Raw genomic sequence first — 26,188 nt, 5'->3', positions numbered from 1 at the left:
GATATTATGTTTCTTTTTTTATCCATCTCACCTCACCAGTGTTGAGCAGGTTGCCAATGTCCTCTAGGAATGATTCCATTTTTATTTGAGTGTCAGTGAAGAGGAAAACACCATGAGCTTCACCCTGTGTAGACTTCCTCAGGATTAACTTAAGGTCATCACGCCATTCAGAGGTTCCATAAGTCTTGGAGATTTCCACCTGGAAAAGCTCTGCCTCTGCCATGTAGCCAGCCAAACGGGTGAGAGACTGACGCCCGCTCCCACCCACCCCAACCAGCAGGGCATGGCCACTTGGCTGCTTGACGATGCGGGAAATGCGGCAAACATGCTCAATCGCAAAACGGAACAGCACCAGGTTCATGGGTGCTTTGCTGATGTTGTTGTACTCCTCCAGGTGCAACTCTACCACCTGATGCAGCTGGTCTTGGTTGTGGATTTCGCGGTAGCTCCGGTCTTCACCCTTGGGGTCATGAAAGTCACAAAACATGAGGCTGCGCAGGTCATCTTCAGTCACCTTTCCGTCATGGTCCTGGTCCAAATGCTGGAAGAGATGATGGAAGTTTTCCTTCATGTGATTTTGAAACACGACCTGTAATTGACTCACTAGCCAAGATCGATCTGCATCGTGGACCAGTCGATCGTAGTAGACCCTTAGGACCTGGTGTTTAACAAAAGAAAGAAAGAAAGAGTAAGTGTGGTAGACATGCATCTTAGTAATAAGAGCCCCAAGTTGAATGATTTTATTTCAGGGTTATTTGTGTTTTTTCTGACTTTACTGAAGTATCTCTTAGGCGGCTTCTACTGTTTTCTGTGTACAACATTACCTCATGGACCCAGAGACGTTTGATGACAGATGGTTCATCTGCAGTCTCTGGTCGTGACAGGCAGATGCCCTGGATGACCCGGGAGACATCACGCAGATTGAATAAGTAATGGGACTTTGTGGGGGTTGGTAGCAGGTTCTTGGTGGCCTCCTGGTACACTGACATAGTGCTTCTGACAATAGGAGAGGTCAGGGCAGCAAATGGCTTGGGAAAAGAAAACCTGTTGGGAAGTGATTCATGTTTCAGATCAGACAGTTTCCTACATCTAAGGCAAGAAAATTAAACTCTACTGTATAGTCAGCCTAGGATCTTTTTCTCATCATTAACATTAAAATGAAAAAAATCAATACGTCTATCCTTTTAAAATGCAGGAGAGACATCTATTTACTTGGGTTGGTTGGAAACTCGTCCCAAATATTTGATTGCTTTAGGACCTGTGGTGTTCTGGGTGAATAATGTAACAGTGCAAAGAAGAGAGGATGGGAACAATACCGTCATAACGAATTATTGACACAGAATACATTTATGGTAACTGGAATTTATCTTAATGACACTTAACCTGACATGTGAAATGCTTTTGGTTTGCACTAATTTCAGATCAATTCTACTGATGAATCCTTAATATTACATTTGAAATGTAAAATAAATTGTAGGTTACAAAGAACAGAAACCACCATATGTACTGTTGAGTAACTCGGGGGATCAAGTAATACCTGTCAGGGCACAAAAGAAAACTATCTGGACCTTACCAGGCTTTGAATTTAGGTAAATACAACCAGTGACATGTTACACTGTGTCGTTATTCATTTAGCAAAAACTAAGCCAAAATGCAGAAGCGGTGTATGAAAAATTAAATCTCACCAAACTGCTTTAATTGGAAATGAAAGGGTAAGTAGCAGCCAGGTGCTGCTAATAAATATTAATCACTTTATCAACTAATCACATGAAAGTTTGACGACCTCGAGAAAAGCAGAAGTTTTGGCAATTTTGTGTGTTGGAACAATGCAAAAGAAGAGCAACATCAGCAATGAGACAAGCAATTGTTGCTCCCCATCAATCTGGTAAAAGGTACAAGGCCATTGCCAAACAATCTGGAGTCTATCATTCTAAGTGAAAAAGATTATTCACAAATGTAAAGGACTGAAAACAGCAATCTTAGCAGGAATGGCTGTCCATGTAATCTCAGCCTGAAGTCAGACAATCCAAGTCTCAGAGAAACTGTGGAAACCAAAGAGCTTAATCTCAGATTCTACAGATTTAAATTAGCATGTTAACTAAAAAAAAGAACTTGGCTGGGTGCCATAAACCGTGCTGGCATGTACACATGCTTTTATTACAGCCACAGGACCTGGACTGAACACTGTGAACTCTACTGTATACCATGGTATTCCAGAGTCATATGTCCGACAGCTAAAGCTTGGCTGAAACTGGGTCATCCACAGGACAATGATCCCAAACACAGCAGCAAATCTACAACAGAATAATGGAAAAGAAGTTGTTGCAATGGTCCATTCAAAGTCCAGACCTCATCTGACTGGGGCAGGAGATTAATATGGTCTAATGCCTGCAAACTCCAATGAACTGAAGCCACAATTTAAAGATAAGTGGGCCAAAATTCCTCTTCAACACTGTGTGATACAGAAAACAATTTCTTCTAGATTTTTCTGCTAAATATGGTTCTACAAACTGCTCAATCATCAGGTGTACTTCACACACTTCTGCATTTTGTTTTAGTTTTGTAATATTATTGTAATTTTAGGACCTGGTATGGACCAGATGATTTTTTTTTTTAATTTGGTTCTGATTTCTAAAACCTTATAACTGAAAGCAGATGCACTTTGTTTTTAGCATGTCTACTCATTCTTGATAGTTACCGTATGGTGAAATGCCAGTCTATGATCCTGGAGAAGATTGTATACATGGTGCTCTCATCAAAATCATTAATGGTGATCATGTTGAAGTGGCGCAAGTACCGAGGTGTGATAGGATTCCGCCCACCACCTATGGAACAAGTAATACAAACAAACTAAATTTAGCCTTGCACAGATTTAACATTTCTGATACTCCAACTAACTGACCTGTTATATTTCACACTATTCAGTTCAATCTGTAGAGTGCCTTCATTTGCACATGCTTCTAAATGATGTTTATTTTAGGTATTACTTTAGAGCTAACATGCTCTATATAGCTATTATGCCATTCTATAATTAATTCATATCTTTACTATATTTCTAAACAAGTAATGTCATATAGAAATGATATTGTGTATTTTTCTGGGCCTGTAGATCACTGCACTGTGTGTTCTGATTGGTATACTGACTGATTGTTGCATACAGAAACAGAAACACACTGATGCTTATTATTTTTCAATGTTATCAATTCCCACTGGATCAATGAAGTCCACCAGCCCCACAGCTTAGTTATGTTTGTGTCACCAAATTTGATCAGGACAATGAGATATAGCACCAGTTTCAGCTGAAGTGACATATTTACATGCACTAATTTGTATATTAATAGTTTAATTGACCAACTGGTATCATAAGCACAGTAGGGCAATCAAAGTTCATTACCACGACCCTAACTCTGTGGTTCTGTTGCAAGGGCTGACACAACCATAGAACCCAAGGATAAGCTAAAATACTGCCAACTCAGGCTCCAGGAGCCAACACTGTGGCATCCACTCCTTTTCATCTGCAGCTGTCACTGCCAGCTATCTCAGTAGTCAGGGCTGCTTTTGTGTTAACACCAGTAGTTGTGGTGGAGTGGGATGCCTATTTGGAAAAACCTTAAGGTAGCGGGGAGCTTCACAAAACAACAAGAAGCACTTTGTGACACTGACTGAACAGCAATTGGTTACTGTTTACAACAGTGTAAAAATAAGTGCCAACTGTAAAACTAGAGAGAGGACCCTCATTTTTGTGAAACAAATAAAATAAAATTAAAAAAAATATTATTGAAACTCAAACTGTAGGACAGCAGTAGTATTTGTATTTTGAGTTTTCCTGGTGGAGTTGTTGTCTTAGAGTCATCAAACTCTTATGCTGAACGCTTTGTTAAGCATAGATAAAGACATATGCGCCTGTGCAATGGAACTGTAAGCAAATGCATCCCTACGGTTTTGTTGGAGGGAGAAAAATTTTGGTTTGACTACAGCACAAAATATTTTGTCACATAAACTCACAGTACCATGTAGGCTTATAATTCTGATCAGTCATGACAAACACATTACTAATAACACTGGGACAGGAGACGGAAAAGACAGATCATTAGCAAGAAAGCCTGATATCAACCCACAGAACTGTTTGATGTGAGTTTAATATAACATCATGTTAATTACACTGACGATACTCCCGTTCCAGTGAGGGCAAAGTGAAGCTGTTTGTTTCCCACAACATCATCTGAGATCTAACCAGGCTGATACAGTCTGATCTGTCAACAAAGTAGTTACAGTAATTGTTGTGGTTAAGCTTAAGAAGGAAGGCAATTCCGTTAGCATCTAAATGTCGATGAATTTGTCAGCACACAGTGAAGGAATCTGACATCTAACAGGTCTCACAGCCTCCACAAGCACATTGAAATGGTAACACTTTGTTTGGTAAACCACAGCACACCTCACTCAGTTGTCTGAGGAATGATTTCACCATGCACCTCAGGGGTCCGTTGTTCAAATTTTACAGAATCAGACAGAAAGGAGTCTGACAAAACACTCTGCAACACATTAATGAGCATGGTGAACACTGTCACTCAATCACATTGAGACTCAGCCACTGATTTTCTTACACTCTCATTCTTTTTTTTTCAATAATATTCTATTGATTTTTAATTAATAAGCAAACCAAAAAAGAACCAGACAGCACAGCTCTTGCAAAGTTACAACACAATAATCATAATAATTATGCACATAGGTTACATCAAAACACATTTGGATCATAATTATGTTGTTTACAATGTGGTCATGTCAAAGGATTTAGCAATATTTGTTTTATTTGTAAAGACAAGGGGTGGTTGCCCTTTCTGCAATAATTGAACCGGATCACTGGGAAGATAATCAAGAAAGGGTTGCCATATGCGGCTGTAGTTCAATTGGAAGGTCGGTGGTTCGACTCTGGCTTCCCCAGGCTACATGTCAAAGCATCCTTGGGCAAGACACTGAACCCCACGTTGCCTCCCAGTGTATCACTGGGGTATGAATGTGTGTATGAATGATTAGAAAAAGCACGTAGTTAAATATCTTAAGACGTGCTGTATGAATGTGTGTGAGTGGGGTGAATGCGGCATGTAGTGAAGCGCTTTGAGTGGTCAGTTAGACTAGAAAAGCGCCATTTACCATATATCATAGAAGGCATTTTCGTTACCTTTTAAAATGGCACTAAGATGTTACATAGGAAAAACCTTAAATGTTTTTCTATAGCACTGTGTGACTGAAGGAGGCTTCTCCTGAATCCACTGGAACTGAACACATCGCCTTGCTAAGAGCAGGAGTTTACACATTAAAGTGAAAAGTAAAGTGTCCTGCAGATAAAGAGAGCTGCCTTGTAGTTATGCTTAGAAAAAAACAATACTGGATCTAATGTTACTGTTTTGTGAAATATAGAGCTAAGCTCTTATGCAACATTTTTCCAATATCTGAATATTAACGGGCACTGCCAGATACATTGGTAGTAAGCTCCAACTTCTTTTATGCACTTTATACAGAGAGGGGAGATCTGGGGATTCATTTTGTGTAGAAAGTGAGGGGTGCGCTGCAGCCTGTGTATAATTCTATAATGACTCTCCCGGAGTCTATTGCATGTAAATACCTTATCTGAAGATATGAAAGCATCTGACCATGCCTCTGCAATAAGTTTAACCCCCGAGTCCTTTTCCCAAAGCTCCCTAGTCCTGTCAGCATTTGCAGAATTGAAAGAGAAACACATTTATTGTCAGGAAAGGCAGGTAAATTAAAATGAAGAAGAAAGCTTTCAATAAAACTTAAAATTGGTTGGTTATTTGGGAATGTTAAATGTGATTTTATAAAATGCCTCACTTGAAGAAAACAAAAAAAAAAATTATTACGTGAAATTTTATACTTATTCTGAATTTGTTTGAATGACATGAAGGTACCATTTTCAAGACAGTTGTTTTTAACATCTACTGGGAGTTCAGCTATGTCAGTTGAAATAAGTCTGAAAAGAGACAGAGGGGCACAACACCAAGCATCCAAAGGGAAAATGTTTAAGCCAACTTGATATTATCTGGGCATGACAAGCCCAATTACAATAAAGAAAGTTAGGGAGTGCTTGATCCCTCCTACATATTGGCAATTGTAAAGTTTTCATTTAACCTACCTTTCTTTCTTTCTTTCTTTCTTTCTTTCTTTCTTTCTTTCTTTCTTTCTTTCTTTCTTTCTTTCTTTCTTTCTTTCTTTCTTTCTTTCTTTCTTTCTTTCTTTCTTTCTTTCTTTCCATGCCATATAAATTTTGACAGGATACCTTCAGTATCTGAAATGACCTATTCATCTTAAGTGGTAGCATTTGCATGGGGTATAAAATCATGGGAAGTACATTTATCTTGATCAAACTTATTCTACACTTTAGTTCATACAGCTCTTTAATATCTGCTGAAACTCTTATGCCCAGATATGTAAAACCTGCAGTTGGCCACCTGAAAGGGAAACTGATAAGAGTGGTCCAGTCCCCGCAGTCACCCAGTGGTAAGGTCTCTGGCTTGTTATAGTTAATCTTATAACTTGAAATCAGGCCAAATTCATTAATGATCAATATTAAATTTTATCAATCAATATTAAATGCTCTGAATATATGCTCTGAATATATTGTCAATATATATTGAATATATTGTCAGCATAGAGTGAGATACTATATTCATTATCTCCTAACTTGACACCAGAAAACCCCTGGTGGGTCCTAATAGCCTCTGCAAGTGACTCGACTGTGAGTGCAAATAATAAAGGTGAGAGGGAACAGCTCTGACGTGTGCCTCTACCCAAGAGGAAAACATCAGACACTGAACCAGTCTTTATTATTCTTACAGCCAGAGACTTATACAACACCTTAATATAGTCAACAAAAATGGAACCCAAACCGAATCTGCCCAGAACAATTATCAAATAGATACTCCCACTCCATCCGATCAAATGCCTTTTCAGCATTCAACGAAACAGCAAGAACTAGTTTCTTTGTATTTTGTGAAAACTGCATAACATTTAAAACCTGTCGCACATTTTGCATACAGGTTGCACAGGCCTTGTCTGGTCCGGCCCGACCAAGATAGGCAACACCTCCTCCAACCTCCGAGCCAGAAGCTTGGATAATATTTTACAATCAACCCCAAGCAAACTTATTGGTCTATAAAATGCACACAAATCAGAAGGTTTATCTTTCTTTAGAATCAGAGAGATATGGGAAAGGTTTAAATTTGGAGGAAATGTGCCCCTTTCAAAAGACTCCATAAACATGTTAGTTAGTGCGGACCCACCACATATTTGACCATCTTTTTTTATAAAATTCATGCCCAAACCCATCAGGGCCAGGAGCCTTGCCATGGTATTCTATGGTATTCATGGGATTTAATTTTCTCCAGAACTTCCTGGGCTGTGATTGGCCTACATAGATCCTTACAGCTTTCTACAGATAAGGTAGGGAGATTAATTCTGTCCAAAAAGCTATGTCTTAAAATGTATGTATTTTGACACTCGGATGAATATATTGCTCTCATTCTTATTAATTTTCGCCAGACAATTCTCATAGTAAAAGACAAAGTCATAATTGATAACATTAGGAGGAGATCGACCTCGCACATATAGTCGGGACAGACCAGTGTAGCGCATTGGTGTGCTGTTTCTTAAGTGAGTGGGAAAATAACAAATATCCACAGATACATCAGATTGTAATTGTCATGTCATGTCATGTCATGTTTTGAGTTTTGTTTTTTTGTCATGTCTTGTTTACAGGTTTATTTCTTGCCATGTTTTTTCCCTTGCCACATTAGGTTCATTAAAGTCACCTGTCTTTGTTTTCACAGCTGTACTCCCATCTCCAATCACCTCACCACAGTATTTAATTTCCAGGTTCTCCTCAGTTCATCGTGAAATCTTCACCTTACCTGACACCTTAACTCACATCTTGCCTCGATTTTCATGTTCACCCGGTTTTGTCAGGTCAGGTTTTTGCCCCTCGATTTTCCACAGCCATAGTCTTGTTTTGTTGTTTTCTCACAGGTTAGATTTCATGTAATCCGGCTCAGCCACGCTTTTTGTTCATTTTGTAAATAAATCAAGTTTTTGCTTTAATATCTGCATCTGCACCTCTCCACCACATCACACACAACCCCTGATTGTGACAGTAATTTATTCAGCATTTTTGAGTAGGCATTCCATTTTCCATCTCTCATCCCTATTTCTGTTAACAACACTCACCAATATTGACATCCGGATGGATGGATGTCCATCCATCCATCTATTTCCTATAACCGCTTAATCCGTTGGTCCAATATTGACATGTTTCTCCTATTAGCCTAAATAGCCCAACCTATATCTTCATATGATGAAAACTAACAATTTTATAATTCTCAACATATTCCACAGTTCTGATCAATCATGACAAACAAATAAATTTATCATAACATTGTGGCAGGAGAGATGGAAAGGGAGACTACTGAGCCTGTGAGAGGACATCCAGAGTAAAAGCCTCTTTTTGCTGTTTGCCACATCTTCTTATGCACACTGCTCTACAGTCACTAAATGTTTGCCAGTGCTTCTTGATGTTTCATAAAATACTAAATCAAGGCTCTAATTGTTTGATCATAGCAAAGAAAGGTATGCTCCACTGCAATAATCTACTATACAGTACCTGCAACACACTGGACAAAGTATCTGTGCTAGATTTTAAGACTATATCAAACTAACCTGTCACCGCAAACAAGGTATTATCTGTTTATTGTCAATTCTCCGTTAGTGGAGTGATTTTTGGTTTTGATAATCTTTTCATAGTGCCTCCGTTAGTGAAGTGATTTTTGGTTTTGATAATCTTTTCAGAGTGCCTCCGTTAGTGGAGTGATTTTTGGTTCTGATAATCTTTTCAGACTGCCTCCGTTAGTGGAGAGATTTTTGGTTCTAATAATCTTTTCATAGTGCCTCCGTTAGTGAAGTGATTTTTGGTTTTGATAATCTTTTCAGAGTGCCTCCGTTAGTGGAGTGATTTTTGGTTCTGATAATCTTTTCATAGTGCCTCCGTTAGTGGAGTGATTTTTGGTTTTGATAATCTATTCAGAGTGCCTCCGTTAGTGGAGTGATTTTTGGTTTTGATCTTTTCAGACTGCCTCCGTTAGTGGAGTGATTTTTGGTTCTGATAATCTTTTCAGACTGCCTCCATTAGTGGAGTGATTTTTGGTTCTGATAATCTTTTCATAGTGCCTCCGTTAGTGAAGTGATTTTTGGTTTTGATAATCTTTTCAGAGTGCCTCCGTTAGTGGAGTGATTTTTGGTTTTGATCTTTTCAGAGTGCCTCCGTTAGTGGAGTGATTTTTGGTTCTGATAATCTTTTCAGAGTGCCTCCGTTAGTGGAGTGATTTTTGGTTCTGATAATCTTTTCAGACTGCCTCCGTTAGTGGAGTGATTTTTGGTTCTGATAATCTTTTCAGAGTGCCTCCGTTAGTGAAGTGATTTTTGGTTTTGATAATCTTTTCAGAGTGCCTCCGTTAGTGGAGTGATTTTTGGTTCTGATAATCTTTTCAGAGTGCCTCCGTTAGTGAAGTGATTTTTGGTTTTGATAATCTTTTCAGAGTGCCTCCGTTAGTGGAGTGATTTTTGGTTTTGATCTTTTCATAGTGCCTCTGTTAGTGGAGTGATTTTTGGTTTTGATAATCTTTTCATAGTGCCTCCGTTAGTGGAGTGATTTTTGGTTTTGATAATCTTTTCATAACTGCCTCCGTTAGTGGAGTGATTTTTGGTTTTGATAATCTTTTCATAGTGCCTCCGTTAGTGGAGTGATTTTTGGTTTTGATAATCTTTTCATAACTGCCTCCGTTAGTGGAGTGATTTTTGGTTTTGATAATCTTTTCATAGTGCCTCCGTTAGTGGAGTGATTTTTGGTTTTGATAATCTTTTCATAGTGCCTCCGTTAGTGGAGTGATTTTTGGTTTTGATAATCTTTTCATAACTGCCTCCGTTAGTGGAGTGATTTTTGGTTTTGATAATCTTTTCATAGTGCCTCCGTTAGTGGAGTGATTTTTGGTTTTGATAATCTTTTCATAGTGCCTCCGTTAGTGGAGTGATTTTTGGTTCTGATCTTTTCAGAGTGCCTCCGTTAGTGGAGTGATGTTTGGTTCTGATAATCTTTTCATAGTGCCTCCGTTAGTGGAGTGATTTTTGGTTTTGATAATCTATTCAGAGTGCCTCCGTTAGTGGAGTGATTTTTGGTTTTGATCTTTTCAGACTGCCTCCGTTAGTGGAGTGATTTTTGGTTCTGATAATCTTTTCAGACTGCCTCCATTAGTGGAGTGATTTTTGGTTCTGATAATCTTTTCATAGTGCCTCCGTTAGTGAAGTGATTTTTGGTTTTGATAATCTTTTCAGAGTGCCTCCGTTAGTGGAGTGATTTTTGGTTTTGATCTTTTCAGAGTGCCTCCGTTAGTGGAGTGATTTTTGGTTCTGATAATCTTTTCAGAGTGCCTCCGTTAGTGGAGTGATTTTTGGTTCTGATAATCTTTTCAGACTGCCTCCGTTAGTGGAGTGATTTTTGGTTCTGATAATCTTTTCAGAGTGCCTCCGTTAGTGAAGTGATTTTTGGTTTTGATAATCTTTTCAGAGTGCCTCCGTTAGTGGAGTGATTTTTGGTTCTGATAATCTTTTCAGAGTGCCTCCGTTAGTGAAGTGATTTTTGGTTTTGATAATCTTTTCAGAGTGCCTCCGTTAGTGGAGTGATTTTTGGTTTTGATCTTTTCATAGTGCCTCCGTTAGTGGAGTGATTTTTGGTTCTGATAATCTTTTCATAGTGCCTCCGTTAGTGGAGTGATTTTTGGTTTTGATAATCTTTTCATAGTGCCTCCGTTAGTGGAGTGATTTTTGGTTTTGATAATCTTTTCATAGTGCCTCCGTTAGTGGAGTGATTTTTGGTTTTGATAATCTTTTCATAGTGCCTCCGTTAGTGGAGTGATTTTTGGTTTTGATAATCTTTTCATAACTGCCTCCGTTAGTGGAGTGATTTTTGGTTTTGATAATCTTTTCATAGTGCCTCTGTTAGTGGAGTGATTTTTGGTTTTGATAATCTTTTCATAGTGCCTCCGTTAGTGGAGTGATTTTTGGTTTTGATAATCTTTTCATAACTGCCTCCGTTAGTGGAGTGATTTTTGGTTTTGATAATCTTTTCATAGTGCCTCCGTTAGTGGAGTGATTTTTGGTTTTGATAATCTTTTCATAGTGCCTCCGTTAGTGGAGTGATTTTTGGTTCTGATCTTTTCAGAGTGCCTCCGTTAGTGGAGTGATTTTTGGTTCTGATAATCTTTTCAGAGTGCCTCCGTTAGTGGAGTGATTTTTGGTTTTGATAATCTTTTCATAGTGCCTCCGTTAGTGGAGTGATTTTTGGTTCTGATAATCTTTTCAGACTGCCTCCGTTAGTGGAGTGATTTTTGGTTCTAATAATCTTTTCATAGTGCCTCCGTTAGTGAAGTGATTTTTGGTTTTGATAATCTTTTCAGAGTGCCTCCGTTAGTGGAGTGATTTTTGGTTTTGATCTTTTCAGAGTGCCTCCGTTAGTGGAGTGATTTTTGGTTCTGATAATCTTTTCAGACTGCCTCCGTTAGTGGAGTGATTTTTGGTTCTAATAATCTTTTCATAGTGCCTCCGTTAGTGGAGTGATTTTTGGTTCTGATAATCTTTTCATACTGCCTCCGTTAGTGGAGTGATTTTTGGTTTTGATAATCTATTCAGAGTGCCTCCGTTAGTGGAGTGATTTTTGGTTTTGATCTTTTCAGACTGCCTCCGTTAGTGGAGTGATTTTTGGTTCTGATAATCTTTTCAGACTGCCTCCATTAGTGGAGTGATTTTTGGTTCTGATAATCTTTTCATAGTGCCTCCGTTAGTGAAGTGATTTTTGGTTTTGATAATCTTTTCAGAGTGCCTCCGTTAGTGGAGTGATTTTTGGTTTTGATCTTTTCAGAGTGCCTCCGTTAGTGGAGTGATTTTTGGTTCTGATAATCTTTTCAGAGTGCCTCCGTTAGTGGAGTGATTTTTGGTTCTGATAATCTTTTCAGACTGCCTCCGTTAGTGGAGTGATTTTTGGTTCTGATAATCTTTTCAGAGTGCCTCCGTTAGTGAAGTGATTTTTGGTTTTGATAATCTTTTCAGAGTGCCTCCGTTAGTGGAGTGATTTTTGGTTTTGATCTTTTCAGAGTGCCTCCGTTAGTGGAGTGATTTTTGGTTCTGATAATCTTTTCAGAGTGCCTCCGTTAGTGGAGTGATTTTTGGTTTTGATAATCTTTTCATAACTGCCTCCGTTAGTGGAGTGATTTTTGGTTTTGATAATCTTTTCATAGTGCCTCTGTTAGTGGAGTGATTTTTGGTTTTGATAATCTTTTCATAGTGCCTCCGTTAGTGGAGTGATTTTTGGTTTTGATAATCTTTTCATAACTGCCTCCGTTAGTGGAGTGATTTTTGGTTTTGATAATCTTTTCATAGTGCCTCCGTTAGTGAAGTGATTTTTGGTTTTGATAATCTTTTCAGACTGCCTCCGTTAGTGGAGTGATTTTTGGTTCTGATAATCTTTTCATAGTGCCTCCGTTAGTGGAGTGATTTTTGGTTTTGATAATCTTTTCATAGTGCCTCCGTTAGTGAAGTGATTTTTGGTTTTGATAATCTTTTCAGAGTGCCTCCGTTAGTGGAGTGATTTTTGGTTTTGATCTTTTCAGAGTGCCTCCGTTAGTGGAGTGATTTTTGGTTCTGATAATCTTTTCAGACTGCCTCCGTTAGTGGAGTGATTTTTGGTTCTAATAATCTTTTCATAGTGCCTCCGTTAGTGGAGTGATTTTTGGTTCTGATAATCTTTTCATACTGCCTCCGTTAGTGGAGTGATTTTTGGTTTTGATAATCTATTCAGAGTGCCTCCGTTAGTGGAGTGATTTTTGGTTTTGATCTTTTCAGACTGCCTCCGTTAGTGGAGTGATTTTTGGTTCTGATAATCTTTTCAGACTGCCTCCATTAGTGGAGTGATTTTTGGTTCTGATAATCTTTTCATAGTGCCTCCGTTAGTGAAGTGATTTTTGGTTTTGATAATCTTTTCAGAGTGCCTCCGTTAGTGAAGTGATTTTTGGTTTTGATAATCTTTTCAGAGTGCCTCCGTTAGTGGAGTGATTTTTGGTTTTGATCTTTTCAGAGTGCCTCCGTTAGTGGAGTGATTTTTGGTTCTGATAATCTTTTCAGAGTGCCTCCGTTAGTGGAGTGATTTTTGGTTCTGATAATCTTTTCAGACTGCCTCCGTTAGTGGAGTGATTTTTGGTTCTGATAATCTTTTCAGAGTGCCTCCGTTAGTGAAGTGATTTTTGGTTTTGATAATCTTTTCAGAGTGCCTCCGTTAGTGGAGTGATTTTTGGTTTTGATCTTTTCAGAGTGCCTCCGTTAGTGGAGTGATTTTTGGTTCTGATAATCTTTTCAGAGTGCCTCCGTTAGTGGAGTGATTTTTGGTTTTGATAATCTTTTCATAACTGCCTCCGTTAGTGGAGTGATTTTTGGTTTTGATAATCTTTTCATAGTGCCTCTGTTAGTGGAGTGATTTTTGGTTTTGATAATCTTTTCATAGTGCCTCCGTTAGTGGAGTGATTTTTGGTTTTGATAATCTTTTCATAACTGCCTCCGTTAGTGGAGTGATTTTTGGTTTTGATAATCTTTTCATAGTGCCTCCGTTAGTGGAGTGATTTTTGGTTCTGATCTTTTCAGACTGCCTCCGTTAGTGGAGTGATTTTTGGTTCTGATAATCTTTTCAGACTGCCTCCATTAGTGGAGTGATTTTTGGTTCTGATAATCTTTTCATAGTGCCTCCGTTAGTGAAGTGATTTTTGGTTTTGATAATCTTTTCAGAGTGCCTCCGTTAGTGGAGTGATTTTTGGTTTTGATCTTTTCAGAGTGCCTCCGTTAGTGGAGTGATTTTTGGTTCTGATAATCTTTTCAGAGTGCCTCCGTTAGTGGAGTGATTTTTGGTTCTGATAATCTTTTCAGACTGCCTCCGTTAGTGGAGTGATTTTTGGTTCTGATAATCTTTTCAGAGTGCCTCCGTTAGTGAAGTGATTTTTGGTTTTGATAATCTTTTCAGAGTGCCTCCGTTAGTGGAGTGATTTTTGGTTCTGATAATCTTTTCAGAGTGCCTCCGTTAGTGAAGTGATTTTTGGTTTTGATAATCTTTTCAGAGTGCCTCCGTTAGTGGAGTGATTTTTGGTTTTGATCTTTTCATAGTGCCTCCGTTAGTGGAGTGATTTTTGGTTCTGATAATCTTTTCATAGTGCCTCCGTTAGTGGAGTGATTTTTGGTTTTGATAATCTTTTCATAGTGCCTCCGTTAGTGGAGTGATTTTTGGTTTTGATAATCTTTTCATAGTGCCTCCGTTAGTGGAGTGATTTTTGGTTTTGATAATCTTTTCATAGTGCCTCCGTTAGTGGAGTGATTTTTGGTTTTGATAATCTTTTCATAACTGCCTCCGTTAGTGGAGTGATTTTTGGTTTTGATAATCTTTTCATAGTGCCTCTGTTAGTGGAGTGATTTTTGGTTTTGATAATCTTTTCATAGTGCCTCCGTTAGTGGAGTGATTTTTGGTTTTGATAATCTTTTCATAACTGCCTCCGTTAGTGGAGTGATTTTTGGTTTTGATAATCTTTTCATAGTGCCTCCGTTAGTGGAGTGATTTTTGGTTTTGATAATCTTTTCATAGTGCCTCCGTTAGTGGAGTGATTTTTGGTTCTGATCTTTTCAGAGTGCCTCCGTTAGTGGAGTGATTTTTGGTTCTGATAATCTTTTCAGAGTGCCTCCGTTAGTGGAGTGATTTTTGGTTTTGATAATCTTTTCATAGTGCCTCCGTTAGTGGAGTGATTTTTGGTTCTGATAATCTTTTCAGAGTGCCTCCGTTAGTGGAGTGATTTTTGGTTTTGATAATCTTTTCATAGTGCCTCCGTTAGTGAAGTGATTTTTGGTTTTGATAATCTTTTCAGACTGCCTCCGTTAGTGGAGTGATTTTTGGTTCTGATAATCTTTTCAGACTGCCTCCGTTAGTGGAGTGATTTTTGGTTCTAATAATCTTTTCATAGTGCCTCCGTTAGTGAAGTGATTTTTGGTTTTGATAATCTTTTCAGAGTGCCTCCGTTAGTGGAGTGATTTTTGGTTTTGATCTTTTCAGAGTGCCTCCGTTAGTGGAGTGATTTTTGGTTCTGATAATCTTTTCAGACTGCCTCCGTTAGTGGAGTGATTTTTGGTTCTAATAATCTTTTCATAGTGCCTCCGTTAGTGGAGTGATTTTTGGTTCTGATAATCTTTTCATACTGCCTCCGTTAGTGGAGTGATTTTTGGTTTTGATAATCTATTCAGAGTGCCTCCGTTAGTGGAGTGATTTTTGGTTTTGATCTTTTCAGACTGCCTCCGTTAGTGGAGTGATTTTTGGTTCTGATAATCTTTTCAGACTGCCTCCATTAGTGGAGTGATTTTTGGTTCTGATAATCTTTTCATAGTGCCTCCGTTAGTGAAGTGATTTTTGGTTTTGATAATCTTTTCAGAGTGCCTCCGTTAGTGGAGTGATTTTTGGTTTTGATCTTTTCAGAGTGCCTCCGTTAGTGGAGTGATTTTTGGTTCTGATAATCTTTTCAGAGTGCCTCCGTTAGTGGAGTGATTTTTGGTTCTGATAATCTTTTCAGACTGCCTCCGTTAGTGGAGTGATTTTTGGTTCTGATAATCTTTTCAGAGTGCCTCCGTTAGTGAAGTGATTTTTGGTTTTGATAATCTTTTCAGAGTGCCTCCGTTAGTGGAGTGATTTTTGGTTTTGATCTTTTCAGAGTGCCTCCGTTAGTGGAGTGATTTTTGGTTCTGATAATCTTTTCAGAGTGCCTCCGTTAGTGGAGTGATTTTTGGTTTTGATAATCTTTTCATAACTGCCTCCGTTAGTGGAGTGATTTTTGGTTTTGATAATCTTTTCATAGTGCCTCTGTTAGTGGAGTGATTTTTGGTTTTGATAATCTTTTCATAGTGCCTCCGTTAGTGGAGTGATTTTTGGTTTTGATAATCTTTTCATAGTGCCTCCGTTAGTGGAGTGATTTTTGGTTTTGATAATCTTTTCATAGTGCCTCCGTTAGTGGAGTGATTTTTGGTTTTGATAATCTTTTCATAGTGCCTCCGTTAGTGGAGTGATTTTTGGTTTTGATAATCTTTTCATAACTGCCTCCGTTAGTGGAGTGATTTTTGGTTTTGATAATCTTTTCATAGTGCCTCTGTTAGTGGAGTGATTTTTGGTTTTGATAATCTTTTCATAGTGCCTCCGTTAGTGGAGTGATTTTTGGTTTTGATAATCTTTTCATAACTGCCTCCGTTAGTGGAGTGATTTTTGTTTTTGATAATCTTTTCATAGTGCCTCCGTTAGTGGAGTGATTTTTGGTTTTGATAATCTTTTCATAGTGCCTCCGTTAGTGGAGTGATTTTTGGTTCTGATCTTTTCAGAGTGCCTCCGTTAGTGGAGTGATTTTTGGTTCTGATAATCTTTTCAGAGTGCCTCCGTTAGTGGAGTGATTTTTGGTTTTGATAATCTTTTCATAGTGCCTCCGTTAGTGGAGTGATTTTTGGTTCTGATAATCTTTTCAGAGTGCCTCCGTTAGTGGAGTGATTTTTGGTTTTGATAATCTTTTCATAGTGCCTCCGTTAGTGAAGTGATTTTTGGTTTTGATAATCTTTTCAGACTGCCTCCGTTAGTGGAGTGATTTTTGGTTCTGATAATCTTTTCAGACTGCCTCCGTTAGTGGAGTGATTTTTGGTTCTAATAATCTTTTCATAGTGCCTCCGTTAGTGAAGTGATTTTTGGTTTTGATAATCTTTTCAGAGTGCCTCCGTTAGTGGAGTGATTTTTGGTTTTGATCTTTTCAGAGTGCCTCCGTTAGTGGAGTGATTTTTGGTTCTGATAATCTTTTCAGACTGCCTCCGTTAGTGGAGTGATTTTTGGTTCTAATAATCTTTTCATAGTGCCTCCGTTAGTGGAGTGATTTTTGGTTCTGATAATCTTTTCATACTGCCTCCGTTAGTGGAGTGATTTTTGGTTTTGATAATCTATTCAGAGTGCCTCCGTTAGTGGAGTGATTTTTGGTTTTGATCTTTTCAGACTGCCTCCGTTAGTGGAGTGATTTTTGGTTCTGATAATCTTTTCAGACTGCCTCCATTAGTGGAGTGATTTTTGGTTCTGATAATCTTTTCATAGTGCCTCCGTTAGTGAAGTGATTTTTGGTTTTGATAATCTTTTCAGAGTGCCTCCGTTAGTGGAGTGATTTTTGGTTTTGATCTTTTCAGAGTGCCTCCGTTAGTGGAGTGATTTTTGGTTCTGATAATCTTTTCAGAGTGCCTCCGTTAGTGGAGTGATTTTTGGTTCTGATAATCTTTTCAGACTGCCTCCGTTAGTGGAGTGATTTTTGGTTCTGATAATCTTTTCAGAGTGCCTCCGTTAGTGAAGTGATTTTTGGTTTTGATAATCTTTTCAGAGTGCCTCCGTTAGTGGAGTGATTTTTGGTTTTGATCTTTTCAGAGTGCCTCCGTTAGTGGAGTGATTTTTGGTTCTGATAATCTTTTCAGAGTGCCTCCGTTAGTGGAGTGATTTTTGGTTTTGATAATCTTTTCATAACTGCCTCCGTTAGTGGAGTGATTTTTGGTTTTGATAATCTTTTCATAGTGCCTCTGTTAGTGGAGTGATTTTTGGTTTTGATAATCTTTTCATAGTGCGTCCATTAGTGGAGTGATTTTTGGTTTTGATAATCTTTTCATAACTGCCTCCGTTAGTGGAGTGATTTTTGGTTTTGATAATCTTTTCATAGTGCCTCCGTTAGTGGAGTGATTTTTGGTTCTGATCTTTTCATAGTGCCTCCGTTAGTGGAGTGATTTTTGGTTCTGATAATCTTTTCATAGTGCCTCCGTTAGTGGAGTGATTTTTGGTTTTGATAATCTATTCAGAGTGCCTCCGTTAGTGGAGTGATTTTTGGTTTTGATCTTTTCAGACTGCCTCCGTTAGTGGAGTGATTTTTGGTTCTGATAATCTTTTCAGACTGCCTCCATTAGTGGAGTGATTTTTGGTTCTGATAATCTTTTCATAGTGCCTCCGTTAGTGGAGTGATTTTTGGTTTTGATAATCTATTCAGAGTGCCTCCGTTAGTGGAGTGATTTTTGGTTTTGATCTTTTCAGACTGCCTCCGTTAGTGGAGTGATTTTTGGTTCTGATAATCTTTTCAGAGTGCCTCCGTTAGTGGAGTGATTTTTGGTTTTGATAATCTTTTCATAACTGCCTCCGTTAGTGGAGTGATTTTTGGTTTTGATAATCTTTTCATAGTGCCTCTGTTAGTGGAGTGATTTTTGGTTTTGATAATCTTTTCATAGTGCCTCCGTTAGTGGAGTGATTTTTGGTTTTGATAATCTTTTCATAACTGCCTCCGTTAGTGGAGTGATTTTTGGTTTTGATAATCTTTTCATAGTGCCTCCGTTAGTGGAGTGATTTTTGGTTCTGATCTTTTCAGACTGCCTCCGTTAGTGGAGTGATTTTTGGTTCTGATAATCTTTTCAGACTGCCTCCATTAGTGGAGTGATTTTTGGTTCTGATAATCTTTTCATAGTGCCTCCGTTAGTGAAGTGATTTTTGGTTTTGATAATCTTTTCAGAGTGCCTCCGTTAGTGGAGTGATTTTTGGTTTTGATCTTTTCAGAGTGCCTCCGTTAGTGGAGTGATTTTTGGTTCTGATAATCTTTTCAGAGTGCCTCCGTTAGTGGAGTGATTTTTGGTTCTGATAATCTTTTCAGACTGCCTCCGTTAGTGGAGTGATTTTTGGTTCTGATAATCTTTTCAGAGTGCCTCCGTTAGTGAAGTGATTTTTGGTTTTGATAATCTTTTCAGAGTGCCTCCGTTAGTGGAGTGATTTTTGGTTCTGATAATCTTTTCAGAGTGCCTCCGTTAGTGAAGTGATTTTTGGTTTTGATAATCTTTTCAGAGTGCCTCCGTTAGTGGAGTGATTTTTGGTTTTGATCTTTTCATAGTGCCTCCGTTAGTGGAGTGATTTTTGGTTCTGATAATCTTTTCATAGTGCCTCCGTTAGTGGAGTGATTTTTGGTTTTGATAATCTTTTCATAGTGCCTCCGTTAGTGGAGTGATTTTTGGTTTTGATAATCTTTTCATAGTGCCTCCGTTAGTGGAGTGATTTTTGGTTTTGATAATCTTTTCATAGTGCCTCCGTTAGTGGAGTGATTTTTGGTTTTGATAATCTTTTCATAACTGCCTCCGTTAGTGGAGTGATTTTTGGTTTTGATAATCTTTTCATAGTGCCTCTGTTAGTGGAGTGATTTTTGGTTTTGATAATCTTTTCATAGTGCCTCCGTTAGTGGAGTGATTTTTGGTTTTGATAATCTTTTCATAACTGCCTCCGTTAGTGGAGTGATTTTTGGTTTTGATAATCTTTTCATAGTGCCTCCGTTAGTGGAGTGATTTTTGGTTTTGATAATCTTTTCATAGTGCCTCCGTTAGTGGAGTGATTTTTGGTTCTGATCTTTTCAGAGTGCCTCCGTTAGTGGAGTGATTTTTGGTTCTGATAATCTTTTCAGAGTGCCTCCGTTAGTGGAGTGATTTTTGGTTTTGATAATCTTTTCATAGTGCCTCCGTTAGTGGAGTGATTTTTGGTTCTGATAATCTTTTCAGAGTGCCTCCGTTAGTGGAGTGATTTTTGGTTTTGATAATCTTTTCATAGTGCCTCCGTTAGTGAAGTGATTTTTGGTTTTGATAATCTTTTCAGACTGCCTCCGTTAGTGGAGTGATTTTTGGTTCTGATAATCTTTTCAGACTGCCTCCGTTAGTGGAGTGATTTTTGGTTCTAATAATCTTTTCATAGTGCCTCCGTTAGTGAAGTGATTTTTGGTTTTGATAATCTTTTCAGAGTGCCTCCGTTAGTGGAGTGATTTTTGGTTTTGATCTTTTCAGAGTGCCTCCGTTAGTGGAGTGATTTTTGGTTCTGATAATCTTTTCAGACTGCCTCCGTTAGTGGAGTGATTTTTGGTTCTAATAATCTTTTCATAGTGCCTCCGTTAGTGGAGTGATTTTTGGTTCTGATAATCTTTTCATACTGCCTCCGTTAGTGGAGTGATTTTTGGTTTTGATAATCTATTCAGAGTGCCTCCGTTAGTGGAGTGATTTTTGGTTTTGATCTTTTCAGACTGCCTCCGTTAGTGGAGTGATTTTTGGTTCTGATAATCTTTTCAGACTGCCTCCATTAGTGGAGTGATTTTTGGTTCTGATAATCTTTTCATAGTGCCTCCGTTAGTGAAGTGATTTTTGGTTTTGATAATCTTTTCAGAGTGCCTCCGTTAGTGGAGTGATTTTTGGTTTTGATCTTTTCAGAGTGCCTCCGTTAGTGGAGTGATTTTTGGTTCTGATAATCTTTTCAGAGTGCCTCCGTTAGTGGAGTGATTTTTGGTTCTGATAATCTTTTCAGACTGCCTCCGTTAGTGGAGTGATTTTTGGTTCTGATAATCTTTTCAGAGTGCCTCCGTTAGTGAAGTGATTTTTGGTTTTGATAATCTTTTCAGAGTGCCTCCGTTAGTGGAGTGATTTTTGGTTTTGATCTTTTCAGAGTGCCTCCGTTAGTGGAGTGATTTTTGGTTCTGATAATCTTTTCAGAGTGCCTCCGTTAGTGGAGTGATTTTTGGTTTTGATAATCTTTTCATAACTGCCTCCGTTAGTGGAGTGATTTTTGGTTTTGATAATCTTTTCATAGTGCCTCTGTTAGTGGAGTGATTTTTGGTTTTGATAATCTTTTCATAGTGCCTCCGTTAGTGGAGTGATTTTTGGTTTTGATAATCTTTTCATAGTGCCTCCGTTAGTGGAGTGATTTTTGGTTTTGATAATCTTTTCATAGTGCCTCCGTTAGTGGAGTGATTTTTGGTTTTGATAATCTTTTCATAGTGCCTCCGTTAGTGGAGTGATTTTTGGTTTTGATAATCTTTTCATAACTGCCTCCGTTAGTGGAGTGATTTTTGGTTTTGATAATCTTTTCATAGTGCCTCTGTTAGTGGAGTGATTTTTGGTTTTGATAATCTTTTCATAGTGCCTCCGTTAGTGGAGTGATTTTTGGTTTTGATAATCTTTTCATAACTGCCTCCGTTAGTGGAGTGATTTTTGTTTTTGATAATCTTTTCATAGTGCCTCCGTTAGTGGAGTGATTTTTGGTTTTGATAATCTTTTCATAGTGCCTCCGTTAGTGGAGTGATTTTTGGTTCTGATCTTTTCAGAGTGCCTCCGTTAGTGGAGTGATTTTTGGTTCTGATAATCTTTTCAGAGTGCCTCCGTTAGTGGAGTGATTTTTGGTTTTGATAATCTTTTCATAGTGCCTCCGTTAGTGGAGTGATTTTTGGTTCTGATAATCTTTTCAGAGTGCCTCCGTTAGTGGAGTGATTTTTGGTTTTGATAATCTTTTCATAGTGCCTCCGTTAGTGAAGTGATTTTTGGTTTTGATAATCTTTTCAGACTGCCTCCGTTAGTGGAGTGATTTTTGGTTCTGATAATCTTTTCAGACTGCCTCCGTTAGTGGAGTGATTTTTGGTTCTAATAATCTTTTCATAGTGCCTCCGTTAGTGAAGTGATTTTTGGTTTTGATAATCTTTTCAGAGTGCCTCCGTTAGTGGAGTGATTTTTGGTTTTGATCTTTTCAGAGTGCCTCCGTTAGTGGAGTGATTTTTGGTTCTGATAATCTTTTCAGACTGCCTCCGTTAGTGGAGTGATTTTTGGTTCTAATAATCTTTTCATAGTGCCTCCGTTAGTGGAGTGATTTTTGGTTCTGATAATCTTTTCATACTGCCTCCGTTAGTGGAGTGATTTTTGGTTTTGATAATCTATTCAGAGTGCCTCCGTTAGTGGAGTGATTTTTGGTTTTGATCTTTTCAGACTGCCTCCGTTAGTGGAGTGATTTTTGGTTCTGATAATCTTTTCAGACTGCCTCCATTAGTGGAGTGATTTTTGGTTCTGATAATCTTTTCATAGTGCCTCCGTTAGTGAAGTGATTTTTGGTTTTGATAATCTTTTCAGAGTGCCTCCGTTAGTGGAGTGATTTTTGGTTTTGATCTTTTCAGAGTGCCTCCGTTAGTGGAGTGATTTTTGGTTCTGATAATCTTTTCAGAGTGCCTCCGTTAGTGGAGTGATTTTTGGTTCTGATAATCTTTTCAGACTGCCTCCGTTAGTGGAGTGATTTTTGGTTCTGATAATCTTTTCAGAGTGCCTCCGTTAGTGAAGTGATTTTTGGTTTTGATAATCTTTTCAGAGTGCCTCCGTTAGTGGAGTGATTTTTGGTTTTGATCTTTTCAGAGTGCCTCCGTTAGTGGAGTGATTTTTGGTTCTGATAATCTTTTCAGAGTGCCTCCGTTAGTGGAGTGATTTTTGGTTTTGATAATCTTTTCATAACTGCCTCCGTTAGTGGAGTGATTTTTGGTTTTGATAATCTTTTCATAGTGCCTCTGTTAGTGGAGTGATTTTTGGTTTTGATAATCTTTTCATAGTGCGTCCGTTAGTGGAGTGATTTTTGGTTTTGATAATCTTTTCATAACTGCCTCCGTTAGTGGAGTGATTTTTGGTTTTGATAATCTTTTCATAGTGCCTCCGTTAGTGGAGTGATTTTTGGTTCTGATCTTTTCATAGTGCCTCCGTTAGTGGAGTGATTTTTGGTTCTGATAATCTTTTCATAGTGCCTCCGTTAGTGGAGTGATTTTTGGTTTTGATAATCTATTCAGAGTGCCTCCGTTAGTGGAGTGATTTTTGGTTTTGATCTTTTCAGACTGCCTCCGTTAGTGGAGTGATTTTTGGTTCTGATAATCTTTTCAGACTGCCTCCATTAGTGGAGTGATTTTTGGTTCTGATAATCTTTTCATAGTGCCTCCGTTAGTGAAGTGATTTTTGGTTTTGATAATCTTTTCAGAGTGCCTCCGTTAGTGGAGTGATTTTTGGTTTTGATCTTTTCAGAGTGCCTCCGTTAGTGGAGTGATTTTTGGTTCTGATAATCTTTTCAGAGTGCCTCCGTTAGTGGAGTGATTTTTGGTTCTGATAATCTTTTCAGACTGCCTCCGTTAGTGGAGTGATTTTTGGTTCTGATAATCTTTTCAGAGTGCCTCCGTTAGTGAAGTGATTTTTGGTTTTGATAATCTTTTCAGAGTGCCTCCGTTAGTGGAGTGATTTTTGGTTCTGATAATCTTTTCAGAGTGCCTCCGTTAGTGAAGTGATTTTTGGTTTTGATAATCTTTTCAGAGTGCCTCCGTTAGTGGAGTGATTTTTGTTTTTGATCTTTTCATAGTGCCTCCGTTAGTGGAGTGATTTTTGGTTCTGATAATCTTTTCATAGTGCCTCCGTTAGTGGAGTGATTTTTGGTTTTGATAATCTTTTCATAGTGCCTCCGTTAGTGGAGTGATTTTTGGTTTTGATAATCTTTTCATAGTGCCTCCGTTAGTGGAGTGATTTTTGGTTTTGATAATCTTTTCATAGTGCCTCCGTTAGTGGAGTGATTTTTGGTTTTGATAATCTTTTCATAACTGCCTCCGTTAGTGGAGTGATTTTTGGTTTTGATAATCTTTTCATAGTGCCTCTGTTAGTGGAGTGATTTTTGGTTTTGATAATCTTTTCATAGTGCCTCCGTTAGTGGAGTGATTTTTGGTTTTGATAATCTTTTCATAACTGCCTCCGTTAGTGGAGTGATTTTTGGTTTTGATAATCTTTTCATAGTGCCTCCGTTAGTGGAGTGATTTTTGGTTTTGATAATCTTTTCATAGTGCCTCCGTTAGTGGAGTGATTTTTGGTTCTGATCTTTTCAGAGTGCCTCCGTTAGTGGAGTGATTTTTGGTTTTGATAATCTTTTCATAACTGCCTCCGTTAGTGGAGTGATTTTTGGTTTTGATAATCTTTTCAGAGTGCCTCCGTTAGTGGAGTGATTTTTGGTTTTGATAATCTTTTCATAGTGCCTCCGTTAGTGGAGTGATTTTTGGTTCTGATAATCTTTTCATAGTGCCTCCGTTAGTGAAGTGATTTTTGGTTTTGATAATCTTTTCAGACTGCCTCCGTTAGTGGAGTGATTTTTGGTTCTGATAATCTTTTCAGACTGCCTCCGTTAGTGGAGTGATTTTTGGTTCTAATAATCTTTTCATAGTGCCTCCGTTAGTGAAGTGATTTTTGGTTTTGATAATCTTTTCAGAGTGCCTCCGTTAGTGGAGTGATTTTTGGTTTTGATCTTTTCAGACTGCCTCCGTTAGTGGAGTGATTTTTGGTTCTAATAATCTTTTCATAGTGCCTCCGTTAGTGGAGTGATTTTTGGTTCTGATAATCTTTTCATAGTGCCTCCGTTAGTGGAGTGATTTTTGGTTTTGATAATCTATTCAGAGTGCCTCCGTTAGTGGAGTGATTTTTGGTTTTGATCTTTTCAGACTGCCTCCGTTAGTGGAGTGATTTTTGGTTCTGATAATCTTTTCAGACTGCCTCCATTAGTGGAGTGATTTTTGGTTCTGATAATCTTTTCATAGTGCCTCCGTTAGTGAAGTGATTTTTGGTTTTGATAATCTTTTCAGAGTGCCTCCGTTAGTGGAGTGATTTTTGGTTTTGATCTTTTCAGAGTGCCTCCGTTAGTGGAGTGATTTTTGGTTCTGATAATCTTTTCAGAGTGCCTCCGTTAGTGGAGTGATTTTTGGTTCTGATAATCTTTTCAGACTGCCTCCGTTAGTGGAGTGATTTTTGGTTCTGATAATCTTTTCAGAGTGCCTCCGTTAGTGAAGTGATTTTTGGTTTTGATAATCTTTTCAGAGTGCCTCCGTTAGTGGAGTGATTTTTGGTTCTGATAATCTTTTCAGAGTGCCTCCGTTAGTGAAGTGATTTTTGGTTTTGATAATCTTTTCAGAGTGCCTCCGTTAGTGGAGTGATTTTTGGTTTTGATCTTTTCATAGTGCCTCCGTTAGTGGAGTGATTTTTGGTTCTGATAATCTTTTCATAGTGCCTCCGTTAGTGGAGTGATTTTTGGTTCTGATAATCTTTTCATAGTGCCTCCGTTAGTGGAGTGATTTTTGGTTTTGATAATCTTTTCATAGTGCCTCTGTTAGTGGAGTGATTTTTGGTTTTGATAATCTTTTCATAGTGCCTCCGTTAGTGGAGTGATTTTTGGTTTTGATAATCTTTTCATAGTGCCTCCGTTAGTGGAGTGATTTTTGGTTTTGATAATCTTTTCATAACTGCCTCCGTTAGTGGAGTGATTTTTGGTTTTGATAATCTTTTCATAGTGCCTCTGTTAGTGGAGTGATTTTTGGTTTTGATAATCTTTTCATAGTGCCTCCGTTAGTGGAGTGATTTTTGGTTTTGATAATCTTTTCATAACTGCCTCCGTTAGTGGAGCGATTTTTGGTTTTGATAATCTTTTCATAGTGCCTCCGTTAGTGGAGTGATTTTTGGTTTTGATAATCTTTTCATAGTGCCTCCGTTAGTGGAGTGATTTTTGGTTCTGATCTTTTCAGAGTGCCTCCGTTAGTGGAGTGATTTTTGGTTCTGATAATCTTTTCAGAGTGCCTCCGTTAGTGGAGTGATTTTTGGTTTTGATAATCTTTTCATAGTGCCTCCGTTAGTGGAGTGATTTTTGGTTCTGATAATCTTTTCAGAGTGCCTCCGTTAGTGGAGTGATTTTTGGTTTTGATAATCTTTTCATAGTGCCTCCGTTAGTGAAGTGATTTTTGGTTTTGATAATCTTTTCAGACTGCCTCCGTTAGTGGAGTGATTTTTGGTTCTGATAATCTTTTCAGACTGCCTCCGTTAGTGGAGTGATTTTTGGTTCTAATAATCTTTTCATAGTGCCTCCGTTAGTGAAGTGATTTTTGGTTTTGATAATCTTTTCAGAGTGCCTCCGTTAGTGGAGTGATTTTTGGTTTTGATCTTTTCAGAGTGCCTCCGTTAGTGGAGTGATTTTTGGTTCTGATAATCTTTTCATAGTGCCTCCGTTAGTGGAGTGATTTTTGGTTTTGATAATCTTTTCATAACTGCCTCCGTTAGTGGAGTGATTTTTGGTTCTGATAATCTTTTCAGACTGCCTCCGTTAGTGGAGTGATTTTTGGTTCTGATAATCTTTTCAGACTGCCTCCGTTAGTGGAGTGATTTTTGGTTT

General features: G+C 38.2%; 2 protein-coding genes across 2 annotated transcripts in view; both read right to left on the bottom strand.

Moving 5' to 3' along the window:
• Positions 1 to 26,188, bottom strand: part of esyt3 (extended synaptotagmin-like protein 3) — a 148,956-nt gene that overhangs the window by 62,355 nt on the left and 60,413 nt on the right. The window lies entirely within an intron of this gene.
• dnah7 (dynein, axonemal, heavy chain 7) overlaps positions 1 to 26,188 on the bottom strand; it is a 98,524-nt gene that overhangs the window by 29,670 nt on the left and 42,666 nt on the right. The window contains exons 37-39 of the mRNA XM_072397643.1: positions 2,699 to 2,825; positions 825 to 1,044; positions 32 to 658 (exon numbers count right to left, since the gene is read on the bottom strand). Coding sequence (XP_072253744.1) covers positions 32 to 658; positions 825 to 1,044; positions 2,699 to 2,825 — 974 coding nt within the window. The remainder of the gene's footprint in view (positions 1 to 31; positions 659 to 824; positions 1,045 to 2,698; positions 2,826 to 26,188) is intronic.

This window comes from Leuresthes tenuis, unplaced genomic scaffold (assembly GCF_036924035.1).
Source record: "Leuresthes tenuis unplaced genomic scaffold, fLeuTen1.0.hap1 SCAF_12, whole genome shotgun sequence".
Lineage (NCBI taxonomy): Eukaryota > Metazoa > Chordata > Actinopteri > Atheriniformes > Atherinopsidae > Leuresthes > Leuresthes tenuis.
This window is presented reverse-complemented; position numbering and strand designations above follow the sequence as displayed.